This window comes from Pomacea canaliculata, linkage group LG4, assembly GCF_003073045.1.
Source record: "Pomacea canaliculata isolate SZHN2017 linkage group LG4, ASM307304v1, whole genome shotgun sequence".
Lineage (NCBI taxonomy): Eukaryota > Metazoa > Mollusca > Gastropoda > Architaenioglossa > Ampullariidae > Pomacea > Pomacea canaliculata.
The window spans coordinates 33,074,430-33,089,031 of record NC_037593.1 but is presented as its reverse complement, the minus strand read 5'-3'; the positions used below and the strand labels follow the sequence as shown (position 1 = coordinate 33,089,031).

At 38.4% G+C, this 14,602-nt stretch overlaps 1 protein-coding gene across 1 annotated transcript; it reads right to left on the bottom strand.

Annotated features, from left to right (window-relative positions):
- Positions 1 to 10,853: 10,853 nt before the first annotated feature.
- LOC112562891 (protein HGH1 homolog) lies at positions 10,854 to 14,553 on the bottom strand. Its single transcript, XM_025236475.1, has 4 exons — positions 14,477 to 14,553; positions 12,948 to 13,643; positions 11,934 to 12,124; positions 10,854 to 11,459 (listed from the first exon to the last, which is right to left on the bottom strand). Exons 2-4 carry the CDS (start codon positions 13,606 to 13,608, stop codon positions 11,241 to 11,243), a joined length of 1,071 nt encoding a protein of 356 aa, XP_025092260.1. The 5' UTR covers positions 13,609 to 13,643; positions 14,477 to 14,553; the 3' UTR covers positions 10,854 to 11,240.
- Between the last annotated feature and the right edge of the window lie 49 nt (positions 14,554 to 14,602).

Below are 14,602 nucleotides of genomic sequence, written 5' to 3'. Positions count from 1 at the left end.
AAGTCGGCTGTTGTCGAGGATTTTTTGCTTTCAGACCATTTTGTGCAGTCCTTGGTGACTGACCTTTCTCGACCAAGGCGTAGAAAGACATCTGTTTTGTGTAGAAATTTGAAGAAGGTTGACCTGAACGCTTTCAGAGAAGACCTGCTTCAGTCCAAGTTGTTATTAGATCCTCCCACAGATGTTGATGAGTTAGCAGAGTTATATAATCAGACTTTACTACAGCTGCTTGATAAGCATGCGCCTGCAGTCAGCAAAATTGTTGTAGATAGACCAGATTGTGTGTGGTTTTGTGAGGGGTGAGTGAAGCCAAGACACAGAGACGGCTGGCAGAGAAAAAGTGGAGGAAGACCAAACTTGAGATTGACAGACAGCTCTATAAGTTAGCCAGAAATAAATGTTTGTGCTGTAACAAAGGCTAAATCGCTATTCGTGCAGGAGCAGCTAGAGGCTGCGAGTGGAAATCCCAGAAAGACTTTTGACATTGTGAACAGCTTGTTGGGTAAGAACGGAACTAGTCCCCAGCCTGCAAGAACTCTTGGGTCCCTCATGGGACCTCTTCGGGAAGAAAGTTGGGTCCCTCTCGGGTTTTGGAAGCGGGACCCTAAGGGGACCTCGTAGGGAATTCCCACGGGTTGCCATGTTTTCCCACGAAAGACCCACCCACCTTCCCACCAAAAAACCATTGGATACCCACCGATCGCCCATGAGAAGTCGTGTTTTCCCATCAAACTCCCAACTCCCACTCCCCTCTTGCTGCATTCTCACCCTTTCTCACTTTTACTTACACTGTACACAGGCTTGCACACCATGAAGAAAACATCCAACAGCTTTTCAAAATCTCGTTTCCTCACAACGCATAAATAGTAGGCAAGAGATATCATTAAACAATTTTATTATTTACACCAAAAAACTATTTTAGCAGTTACATTATTTAAAGCATTAAAATTGTTTTTGAACATAAGCATTCATCCAATTATTTACATAAAAATTGCAGTCAATAATTTTTTACCCCATGAAAGTTATTTTTGAAATAATTATTTATAACATAAAGTCAAACAATTTACATAAAAGATAGAAAAATATGACACCAAAAATCGATCCATGAGTGGTGGAATCCCTGTAGAAGAAAAGAAAAAAGTTACAATGTATTTACATATTTTGATTTTTGCTGTGAAAGTAGAACTAACCTCTCACATAGATGAAAGCTTAACTCTTTCTTTATGCACTCAACACAGGTGGCCGCTCACTTGTTATGCAGTATTCACATTGGGCTGATGCATTGTTGTAATTTTGTTTAGGCCTATACAGCTCGTGGTTTAAAAGAAAAACTTAATAAATAAGATAGTTTAGGCCTTTATGAACACAATTATCTCCCTTACATGACGAAGGACGTATGTTTGAACGAAAGTCTCGCCGATTTTCTACACTGGTGTCCAGACACTTAATCCCCAGACACTTCATCCCCAACGCTTCACATTTTGATCTGTCATAATCAATTTAAATTGCTGTTCTATCTTGTTTAGTTATTTTTTAATAATTTTTTGAAAAAGGGTAAATTCATGCGTACAGGGGGGTTTGACCGCCTTTAGCCTTGTGTAAAGAAAGAGTTAAAGCTTTCATAAATCTACTAATTACTAGTGAGATTACAAGAACTTGAACAAGAGTGGAATAAAAAGATTTTTAAACGGTAATGTCTTGATGGCCATTTGTGTGTATAAGAAGTTTTGGATAATATCTGAAAGTAACCAATTAATCTTTAGTACAAAAAGTAAAGTAAATAGGCCTACTGAATAAATCCACGAAGAATAAAACAATGCTCACATTAATAATTTTAACTTGACAAACTCATTTTGTAATTCCACTCACCATTAGATGGCATCACCCTTCGAATCATTCCTCAATCCATGTCTCTTGGACTGCAGCTGTGCACAAATAGAAATTGTAAGGTAGACTTAAATGCTATTGTACACAATAATAAATTTGTAAATGTAGAGAAAATAATACTTAGATTCACTATTTTTTAAAATTGTTCGGAAACTTTGTCCTTTTAAGTTCATATTGACGTACACCTCAAAGAAATCAAAACCAAACAAAACTACGCACCAATTAATATACTTCTCAGCTGAAATGACTGGAAACTTTTTCCCCTTTGGTTCCACTGAGCCAACTCTGAAGAAAGCAGCCGTTTTAAAATTCTCCGTGCACGAGAGGTGCTGAACCTGTTAAAAAAAAATCTGTAGTTGTTTCCACCATGTAAAATACTACAATACAAATGCAAAATAAATTAATTCACAGGATTGGGTAAGTTTAAGATATAATGCTGAACCCTACTCCACTGATGAGGGATCAATGGTTGCATGATGAATATAGCTACAAACCAGACCCAGTCTCTTAAATAAACCCTAGTGGGACTTCAGAGAAAATAATGGCATTAAGTGACTCAAATCACCAAGTTAATTAAGAGTTTAATCAAAGCTATTCTTTATGAAAGTAAAACAATTTTAGTGGTCATAGTTAATAGACACACAGACTGCTCATTTTGACACCATGAAAAGCAAGTGACAGAATTATTTTATAAATAAAATCTATGCATATAAAATACTACATTATTTTGTACTTCATAAAATGTGTATTATTTGTTAATACAAATATTACACTGACCACACATTCTTGTCAGGAGAGTTAACCTGTAAGCCGATGCTATGCCTGCCTGTTTGTTAAATGGTTTATCAAGACTGTAAAGCATAACATACATATTAACTGATATATTAGCTAAAGTTAAAGGTAACATTTAAAAAAGGTGTCTAGTACGAACACATTATACTTAAATGACATACCACTTTTGTTCTAATTCCTTTCTTCATCAGCTCCTCTTTCCCCATATTTTGAAGAAGCAGGGTGACCTGATTCAGTTTGTGAACTACATTCTGTAGTGTTTTGCTCTGCTCATCAACTTTGCTGAGAACTCTGTTCAAAAATGTATTTGAAATAAAAATATTACTTTTAGTCTTTAAAGTAATGACAAAACAAAACTATGGATGCAGGTCTATTGACAATTTTTTTTAATTAACAGAAAATGTTTAGATGGATATAATAAGGATGTGCATGTACACCATTAAAACACAAAACCTGTGCTTGTATAGTGATCCTCATGAAATCATAGAGGGAGACAAAATAAACTTACTGGTAAAATTCACTGAGCCAGACCTACAGTCAGTGTGATCTGCAATTAAAGATTGTTATAATTAGTTCTTTTTGTAAATCATGTAAAATAAAATGAAAAAATGGCATGCAGCATTTTAAGAGATAGAAAATATATGTGATCAGATAAGTGATTGTTAGAAAAATGACAGACTTTGACAAAGTTCATTGCATAGCTTTGGATTTCATACATTTTGTTTTAATTTCAAAGTGTATAAGTACAAAAATAAAATTCTTTCTTTTGCTTTGCAATAATTTTCCAAAATTTTAGTTGTTCAGAAAGCAATGTGATTGTCTTGTTGCTTTCCCCTAGAATGCACCAAGACGTTTGGTAATCGCAGCACCACTGTTATTGAGAAAGCAGACGACGAATTTCAAGCATGACTCAATGAGTTCATGTCATAGATTTCAACTTCGAAGTTAATCATCAATGATACGAGAGATTGTGTGTGTGTGTAGTGTGCTTTACCTCTTGACTAGTTGATTTGAACCCATCATGCACTGTCATCTTGCTTCCGCCAATCGTATTCGCGCTCAACATTTCATTTCTGTAATTAGTAAATACGTGCAATTAGTAGGCAAGAGATACGATTAAACAATTTGATTATTTACAACAAGAAGGATATGGTTAAACCATTTAAATTATTTACAGCACATATAGAAGACAGCGTCATGTAAAAGCGAGTTGCTAGCGATGTATGTGTGAGACCTGCCGGGTACAACACGTGAAACATTTCACAAAAAGCACTACAATACTTATATATGATCATAAATTATTTATGACTATCCACTGTTATAAAGTATATTTGTTTTAATGGCATCTTTCACTTAACTTTATTAAGACTTACTTCAGAAATCGGCGGTGTTTCACTTGAAGATGGACGTACAGTTCAAAATGTCCGCGTGCAGGTCAAAGTAAAACCGGCGGATGTGACCTTCCTATGACCCGTACACGCGGCGAGGGGTTTGGAAAACAGCGGGTGGAAGGATGCGACACGATCACGTGGCTACCAAATCGAGAGCGGCTGAAGAAAAAAAGCGCGATGGACGCGTCCGTTTAGGATCGAATTACACGCTTCCCATCCCAAAGTCTCACTTCCCTATCGGGGCCGTTCAAATGCCCAAAGCCCTTGCACGCTGGGTCCGGTTCTTCCTGAGGTGGATGTCAAGTCAGCTGCTGATCACCTGTCTTCCTTCTTTGTTAATAAGATAAAGGAGATTAGTGCTGGACTTGAGAGTGCAGCTTGTGAGTTGCCAGAGTGTGAGGCAGATTATTCTGTGCCATTTGCTGGTGTTCCGCTGACTTCTTTCACGTGTATTGATGAGTTACTTGAGGAAACTTGTGGCGAGGTCAACTAAAACTTCATGTGCCGTGGATCCTGTACCAACTAAATTTATTATTCAACTTCTGGACATTCTATTTCCTGTCATCTTGGACATTATTAATGCCACTTTGAGAGCAGGATGTGTTCCACGGTGTTTTAAACAGGCTGTTGTGAAGCCCTTGTTGAAAAAAACGAACCTGGATCCCTCCGACTGTAAAAACTATCGTCCAGTGTCAAATTTATCATATATTTCCAAGCTACTGGAGAGGGTGGTTGCAGAGCAGCTTATGACCCATTTTATTAATTATGGCTGCCTAGATAAATTTCAGTCAGCGTATCGTCCTGGCTTCAACACAGAAACTGCTCTTCTTCGTGTGACCAATGACATTCTTTGTAGTGTCAACTCTGGCAACTTAGTGCTGTTAGTATTACTTGACCTGAGTAGTGCGTTTGACACCATCAACCACCGCATGCTGCTCCAGAGATTGTCGTCAGAGGCTGGTATCCAGGGCGCTGCACTGCAGTGGATTGCCTCCTATCTTGCCGAGAGATCTCAGAGAGTGATTGTCGGCTCTGCAAGCTCTGAGGCAGTTCCTCTGGTGTGTGGCGTACCACAGGGATCCGTTCTGGGTCCATTATTATTTTCGGTATATGTTTCACAGCTTGGACGGGTCATTGAACGCTTTCAGATGGGACGTCAGTTCTTTGCGGACGATACACAGATTCTAAACAGTTTTCCCCCCGACCCAGCAGTGGCTAGGGTTGCGCTTCAACGACTTGAATCTTGTGTTGCGGTGAAGGCGTGGATGACCAGCAATCGTCTTAAACTCAACGACGACAAGACAGAAACGTTATGTGTGGCCCCAGGGCCAGACGGGAGCAGATTGGCATTAGTGCCGTGCAGGTCGGTGATGCCTCCATAGCCTTTGCTGACTGTGTACGGGACCTAGGGCTGTTTATTGATGCACAGCTCTCCATGTGCAACCATGTTAGTTCTGTTGTGGCTAAGTCCTACTACGTTTTGAGGACTTTAGGTAGACTACGGCCCATGCTGACTCAAGCTGCTGCCAACTCGCTTGCTGTGGCTACCATTACATCACGATTGGACTACTGTAACAGTGCATTGTGCTACTCAGTTGGATCGGCTCCAAAGAGTTCAAAACACAGCTGCCAGGATTGTCACCCGTGCAAAGTCGTCCACTGAGCACATCACCCCGATCCTACAGAGCCTTCACTGGCTCCCAATGAACAAGCGCATTGACCACAAAGTACTTTCCATTGCTCAGTCCTGCATGTCTAAAACTGCTCCTGACTATTTGCAGGAAATAGTTCCTCCGTACCAGCCGTCACGTAGCCTGCGCTCAGGCTCCCAGTCACGCTTCTGTCTCCCTGCAGTGACAGACACCAACAAGAAGCGCACTGGAGCCAGGGCCTTCACACACGCGGCACCTAAGCTGTGGAATGCTCTGCCATCGTCACTCTCCACCATCACCTCACCAACCACGTTTCGCAAAAAATTGAAGATCCATCTGTTTCTTTCAAACCAGTCTTAAACAACCAAGAAACACTTCTGTCTCTATTTTTTACTTTCCTGGTGTTTTATATATTTGTTCACTTTATTTTTTTCTTCTTTTGTTTTTTTTCTGCGCAATGAGCATTCTTCTGAATGGATACCTGCGCATTATAAATTGACATCATCATCATCATTGTCATGGGTACAGTAGTGTTACCAGAAATTCTAAACTTCATAATGGGCACAGGCAAATATGTCCAGAAAAATACAATTCTCTAGACCATTTGAGAGAGATTGTAGACGGTTTGCCATTCATGAGCATCTCTGCTTTTCTGGTTTCCCAAATCAGCAAACCAGAAAGCTGAGCTCTTCAAAACTCCTCTACATACACCATTTGCAGATTTTTCTGCCAAATAACTTCTTCAGCTCATGGATATATTCAGGCATCCTCTCTTATATGAAAGTATGAATGGATATTAAATACATTTTATAATGTTCAGCAATACCTTGTTGGTTGGGAACGTGATGAAATACGGCGGTGTCCAGTCACTTAATCCCCAGACATTTCATCCCCAGACACTTCATCCCCGACACTTCATCCCCTAGACTTTTAATCCCCAGACACTTCATCCCCGACACTTCATCCCCGACACTCAAGAACAATTTTCATATCATATTGTTGAAGAACATTAAATTTACTAGCTTATATGAACTTTAACTAATGTTGTAGATGTTCAAATGACGTTGAAGTTAATAGCATGATTTGAATTTGAATTTCAATTAAATTTTTCGCTGACTTCATAATTTTTATAGTTTAGGATTTAGTTTAGGGATTAAGTGTCTGGGGATGAAGTGTCTGGGGATTAAAAGTCTAGGGGATGAAGTGTCGGGGATGAAGTGTCTGGGGATTAAGTGACTGGGAACCAAATACGGCAAAGTCTTTTTTAGTGAGACGGAGATTATCTTCTGAGCTGACTGGATCCAACAGAATGTCTCACCTGAAATATAAGCAGTTGGATTGTACAGAATGTCTCACCTGTAATATATATGTGTGGATGGCTGACGTGCTTCCACAGATCTGCATATCTGTGCTTGTATGGAGTTCATGGGGTGCACGGTTTATCGCGACAGTGGGGAAGAAAAAAATGTTTATAGTAGTACTCACGGGGAGTGGAGATGGGAACCAAGAGACTGGATGACAGAATCATGATGGGTGGTTTATATCACAAATCATGTGACCATTACAAGAACTGTGCACTAAATCCTGGCGTCCAAGCTACAGATTCTATACCAGGCAGTACAGAACAGCACCAGGACCCACGAGAGTGAAAGAAGTGTGGCTAAATAAAATAAGTCTGCTCATCGGAAGATGAAGGATTTTTTTTTTAAGGGTAAAGGTCATCCCTTAACCTTTTCATTTAGTTGGGGGTTGAGGTGTTAGAAACCTCACTTTTCTCAGGGCCAGCTTTACGTGAGGTCTATGCCCAACTCCTCTCCGTCGATCACTGCCTTACCTTGCTCAACTTTCTAAAGAGTCAGGTATCCAGCTAGTCCGACTGCGTGCAGACCATTAGTTGCTAATATCAGACAGAAGCTGTTTCATTGATATATAGTTCTAATTTCTCAATCTATTGATGAACATACTAACTCAATATCATAGACTAACTGTTGACATACTTGATATACCAGAAAATGTCTCAGCTTGTTTGATGGACATAGCGTCATAGATTGTTGACATACTCTGAATAAGGCTAAAATAATCACATTCTATTAGACAAATTTGTAAATATTGAAATACCCTGCATCAGCCAGACCTTGGCCAGAACCCACAGACAGACGAACACACCATTCCTTGCAGCACTTGAAAGCTCCATTGGACTATAAACAGCAAAAATATTTGCACTACACTTTGGCATTCCCACTGCTCATGTGATACCAGCTACAAAGGAACAGGAAGTACCGTCTGCCTGAGGTCTCCCGAGTCGATGTTACCAGCTGCCATCACAGAAATGTACATGGGTAGACTGAAACTGGGGCCATGTAATACACACAGCTAAGCTCAAAGTATCATGGGTATTTCATAACTGTTATATGCAGGCTGATACCACGTTTTAATAGTGTAAATCTATGTATTTGTAAAACAATTTGCATGTTGGAAGTTGACAAATTGTTTGGGCATGAAATTATTATAATGTGCAGGTTATCTAGTATTACTAAAGATTTGTCACGCTACAATGAAACATTTGATTTTCACTGCCTTGTAAGATGCTGTGTACAGAGGTCAGAGGTTTGACTTTAATTCACTAAGTGGGTTGAGCCTGGAGCTGGTGTACACCTGATGCTTGGCCTTAACATCACTCTTCGCCTCTGTGCAATACTAATTCAACTCTAAGATGAAAGTGCAGTCCTTCTAGAAGAGATTAGTGTCATATAACAACTATCTTCCACCCACTCATCTGCAATCTGTAGGTGAACTGACAATAGCAGCAGTGTTGAAGTCCTGCTGATCATATTATTGTCTTTAAACATCAAAAATGTCCTCATGCATCATCAAAGTCTTTACACATTATAGATAGGATGGGCGATGTCATGGTGGCTAAAATGCCTGTTGCCACAACTGGGGGAATTGGTTGTCAGGTTTCATAGGTTTGGATTTAAGACATTTCTCTGGATGTGACTTATATAAGTGTTTATTTTCTTTCTTTTTTATGTGATGACACATAATACTTTCTCCTACAGAACAATATGAAAGGCAAGTAACAATTATTTTCTGTTTCCTTCCATATGAACAGTGGCAATAATAATAAAAAAACCAATTGTTTAAAAATTACAGGGTGTTAATAAGGTTCAGTGATAGTGTCAGGACTATGTCACTCACATCTGTGACAATTGTACATTCCATCAACAAATCACTAAGATTTCTTTTGACTGTTCAGGTTGCATATTTTTTTGACAAGGAACTTTAAGCCATTTATACCTCACATTCCATTGTTGGAATAAAATACATTTTTTTCTCTTCAAATTCTTGTTCCTTGAATATCTGTAGGTTACATACATGAATAAACCTACAGCATAAATGGGTTAAACAAAACAACGTAGATTATTTCCCAATATCTGCATTTGACACCTGTCTACATTTATAAAGTACAGTTAGGAAAAGACAACAACAACCAAGTATGGATTCACAGGCAGGTGATGAATGCCGATGGGAATAATACAAATAACATACAGGACACGCAAGAAAAACTGCATTTCCCCTCTCAGAGGTAATCCCAAATTTCACTAAGCTTCACCTTACATTAAGCATCAAATATTCCAGCATCCTTATATAAATATTACAGCTTATCCATATTCACTTCACATATTCCTTGAAATTACTTCCAATTACACTTTCTACCATTCACTTCCAATCATAATCTAAGGTTATCTGCTAATTATATAGAACAGTTACAGTGTTTTAAATGTCATTTATTATTGTTGGTTAGCACAGAGAGTATGACCTACTTCAGTTGTGATGCTGCACAATAAATGTCCTCTATTATCATGATGATATTATCAGCATATATCTTGAAGTCCTTCTTTGCAAAACAGTCATGACACAAACAAGTCACTATACTGCAAAAGGTCAAGTTCACAACTGAGTGTACTTCATCCCTAACAGACCTATACTGCTCACAATAAATACTGATGTTGAGAGGTCTGAATTTTGTAGGGTTATGGACAACGCAGGAAAGGAGACTGCATGTCCCCTTTTCTAAAGATGCTTGACAAACAGATAACCCCATGTTGACAAGCCATGTTACACTGCCCTGTGACACCTGCACTTTGCCCATGAGATTCAGCAGTCGTTGTAGCAGGAGACTAGCACAAGGTCTGAAGCGCCACTGTAGGACGATAACATTGATCCTCTTCTGGCCCACCTCAAACACACGCCACTGGTGGTCACTTACAGTCTTCACACACTAAAAACCCTGTAACTTGCACGTTACTCTTAGTCTTACAGTTCAACAGATATCTTTCAGCAATTAACGCATGAAACTCACCTCCGTGCCAACAAAATATTATGATCCTTTTGTCTTTATTTCCATAACATTTAATCATTCAATATAGGTACAAGAGAGGGGAGTGCATTGCCAGAATTACAACTATTATAAATTGGTGCTCTGCTAACTTTGTATAACTATTGTGAAAGCATTGCTGAATGTTTTATGTAGACCATGCTGAAAAAATGACAATAATGATAATAAAAGTAACACACTGCTACCAGGCTACTTGTTGGTAAAGCAATTTGCTTAAAGAATTCCCAAGATTACTTTCACGTGCATTCTGTTGTCACTCGCCTGAAAGATAACATTCACATATATGTTATCTATTGATTGTCACATGCCTGAAAGATTGCATTCATGTGTATGCTGTGCTACTTGTGAACCACCAGAGGGATTCTTTCAACACATTTTATTTCATGTCCTTGGACTAATGTCTTTCTGACATCAACTAGATCAGTGATGCCCAACCTTTTTCGGCCTGCGGGCAAAATACATTTCCGACATGCGTGTCACGGGCCGCTTCACCGCACAAATACAAAAAAGAAAAAAATAGAGCAGATACCATTTTTATTAGAAACAAGTTGTACTTACCATTAATTATATGGTAAGTAGTGGGATATTTGAAGTTGTTTTCCCGAAACCAACTTCTGAATGTACGGCTGCATCGTAGAAACACCAAGTCGGAGCACTGAATCGAAATGTTCGTCCATCGAAAAATAAAAGATTGAGAGACGCCCCTACGTAGGGATACATACTTCTTCTTCCCTTTTTCGTTTTCTTTTTTTTTTTTTAGGTTTTTTAATTACAAACATGCCGATTCCCTGCACTGTAGGCAGAAGTTTCGCGGGCCGTAGGTTGGGCATCCCTGAACTAGATAATGCCTATTCTTTAAACTGTACAAAGAAACTCATAGTTCAAAGGCATGTTTCTGCAAAAATAACTTTACAAATTGATATGTTCATGCCCAAAACACATACTGCCTACACAAAAAGGGAAGTCTAGTAACTCAGCTGTCACTTTTGAAAGGCTTATTTTAGCACATGTGGACACAAAAAACATGTGCAGACAAGGTATAACGTCTCAGCACATTTTGAGAACGATGATAGTTTGCCCAGAAGTGTCCCCTACCCACTTTGTCATATTTTGATAACCCTAAGGATTTTCCTCAAACTTCTTTGCTATGTCTAAAGGAATTTCAACCTTATGAAGATCCTCCATGCCTTCCTGGGGCTCATCAGCAATGAGTATGTCAATCAAATCCATTAGTGTGCTGAGGTTGTCTTCTACTTTCTCCCACTTGTGCAACTCACGGAGAATAACATACGCATTCTTCTCTTTAAGGTATGCTCGCCCAGACCTGGTGCTGCTCAGCTAAACAGAAATATAGACAATCCAGTTATTTCCCTTAGTGTGGCTACACATATTTCAGTTACTAGGGTCATGCTTGATTTTGTACCTATGTCCAGTAGTGTAATCGATGATACATATGGTTGTAAGAGAAAGAGCACAAGACTTTAAAAGCCACTTAGCATGCAATTTCATGGTTTGCAATAAGCAAAATATCAAATTATTTTCTGCTCTTGTTGATCTATCAGGAAAAAATATCCATGCATTTCAATATTATTTATGATAACTTTTCACTATAAGAATTATAGTAAGTTATCATAAAGATTTGTAAACAATGAAGTTCCCATGACTTTGTATAAATTTTTTTTTTAGTTTTCCAATTCTTTGTTGATTTTAGAACAAAATCATCTGACATTTCCACGACAGTGAATTCATTCACACTACCACATATTTATTTCACTCATGCATAAAATTAATTTTTTTTTAAAAATTAGTTACTTTTGTAAGTGCTTGGACAAGCATTTTACGACTCTCAGGATCAGGTTCACGAGTTTGTGTTGGTGGAAGATACTGGAGATCTGGTGGCAGGCGCTCCATGTCATCCTCATCAAACTCCTCTGGGCCAGCCAATGGAAGGAGCAGCCGAGGCAGCAAGTCCACTTCAGGTCCCAGTAGAACAGAATGTAAATCTGTATGTAAACAGCAATACTGAATATAAAACTGCACACCACAGAAATAAGATGGTAAACAGGAACAACTAATGTAACTCTATCAATAACACTTTCAAGTGTGAACAGAAAGACAAGGTGTAGACAAGACCCAGTGACAGTTTCAGTTCATGCTAACCCACATCTAGCTCATGATCTGTGAATGACTATTCTATTGTCTGTCCTATGTATTATGCTGTTTGTTACATTGCCTTTTCATATCATATTTGTCTGCTGTGAATGGAAAATTTCTACTGTAACATTTGCTTGCTCTAATGGACAAATTTCTTATGAAACAGTATACGCATCCATACCACCATAAAATACAGTTAAATTTGGGTCTGAATCTATGCCAAGCCTACACTACATCCAACTTTCAGGCCAGACAACTGTGCCCATTTATTAATGTACCAATACGGAAAATTTAAATGTAGTTTTTTCGTGGGATGAAGTCACAAGTTATAACCGTTCCAAACCCCACTCCCCCAAAATAAAAGGGAAATCACAAACAATGCCAGAAATAAAGAACAATAAACCTAATCAGCCACCCAAGCAAAGTTATGCTGAAAGTGATATATAATCCCATCAGCATTATTTATGTTTTCACACTAGGTAGAAGCACACTTGAAAAAATCTTTGTATGTTGCATAAAAATTATTATTAATAATAAATATATAATAAAAAGTAAAGCATTTATATTACCAACCTTCTCCTTGACAACTGCTGCATAATGAAAAGAACCGACCAAGTCTGTTTTCAAATATAAAACACTATGTTCATAACCATTTAATAAACCTCTAATTACCATATTCAAAGCAGCAGTTCTTCACAATTCCAATGATGCCACGTCTTCTGATAACAGATGGAGCAAAGGACATGAAAGGCAGCAGGTTCTGAAGCAAATCCTCATGGTGCAAAACAAGTTCCTGTCTCACATCTTGCACCTGTGCCAGATTCATTAGCACAGCAGGTAGCTGGTTCATATTAGCATTTTTGTTAAAATCAATGTTACTGATGGCTTGAACAAACCTTTTCAATCCCACCTCCTCCACCTTTAACACAATCTCTGCCACTTTAACAGCACCATCTATTGATCGAGTTAAGTTTGATAAGAGCCCACACATAGCATCAGCTTGGTCATAAGTATGGTCCAATGCCAGCTGAAGTAATTTTACAGTGATGTCTGTAAAGCCATCTGTTTGTACTAGTGAACTTGTGACAGTCTCATCTGCTGTCACATTCACTAGACAACTCACAGCATCCTTTCGAACCACATGGTCTTCATCTGCTGCAAGTGAGACAATGGCTTCCACAAATTTTAACTTCTCACCAATCAGAGTTTTCCCCTGTGTATCCCCAGTCATGCCCAGGATGTAACTGATTGCAAGTCTTTTCACATCCGGGCGAGCACAAGGTTTGAGTAGAGGAAGTAGTTCCTTCTCAATATATTCATCAGAAATCTCCATTTTTAACTTAAAGCAGCCTTTATTAAACCAGGCACCTACACAAACAAGCAAAAAAAAAGCAATGATTAAAATTACCTTTTAGCAAATAGAAGGCAGAAAAGTAATTAAAAAATTAAATATAAACAAATTAAGCATTTTTTATGTGCACAATATTTTGAACACCGATAACTGTGATCAAACTGCCACCTTATCAAATCTATATCACCAACAACACTCTCATATTTATAATAAACCATACAGCATGGTACATGCTAACTTAGCAGTAACAGATGAGGCCTACTATATAAGTCATTAACATTCTGGCTTGGCTCTTGCATGCACGATGCCAACTTATTAGTGTTTAGCCTGTTGTCTGGACCAATCAAATCAAATGTGTTCTTGTTTGTCTATACTACAAGTGTAAATTTAAGGTGGATTTGAGGTAAAACTTTTTTTTTATCCTTTTAGTGTCTAAGCATGAAAACACAACAAAATTTAATCATGATGATGATTGTAGCGCGCAGTATCCGCACAAAGATGCGAATGATCCCAGCAAAAATAAGGGCTAGCTGTCCTCCATGGACGTTTTGATGACATCATACCATGGACGTGTATTCGAAACAGCGTATTTAAAAGCAGGTATCAACCGATCATCAAGAACGTAAATAAAATCACCAGGAGATTGCTGGTATCCACATGATATAGCGAGATTGCATTAAATTGTTAACACATCGACAGTTCTGCGATAATGAAAGGATTTGTACATAAAATTACATTGCCAACGATGGACAAATCAGAAAACCATCTACACACATTTTATAATCCCTCCATTTATATGTCAACTGCATTTTATAAACACATATCAGTAAATGATAAACAAAAGACTTGCTTGTTACTATCCAACACGTAAGCCAAGAACCTCACATGGGTTTGTCTCAAACACACTGAATGACTTCCCTTGAATTTGATTAGCACGCAGTAAATACTTTTAGGTTTGCTTGTTGTTGTTTTTTAG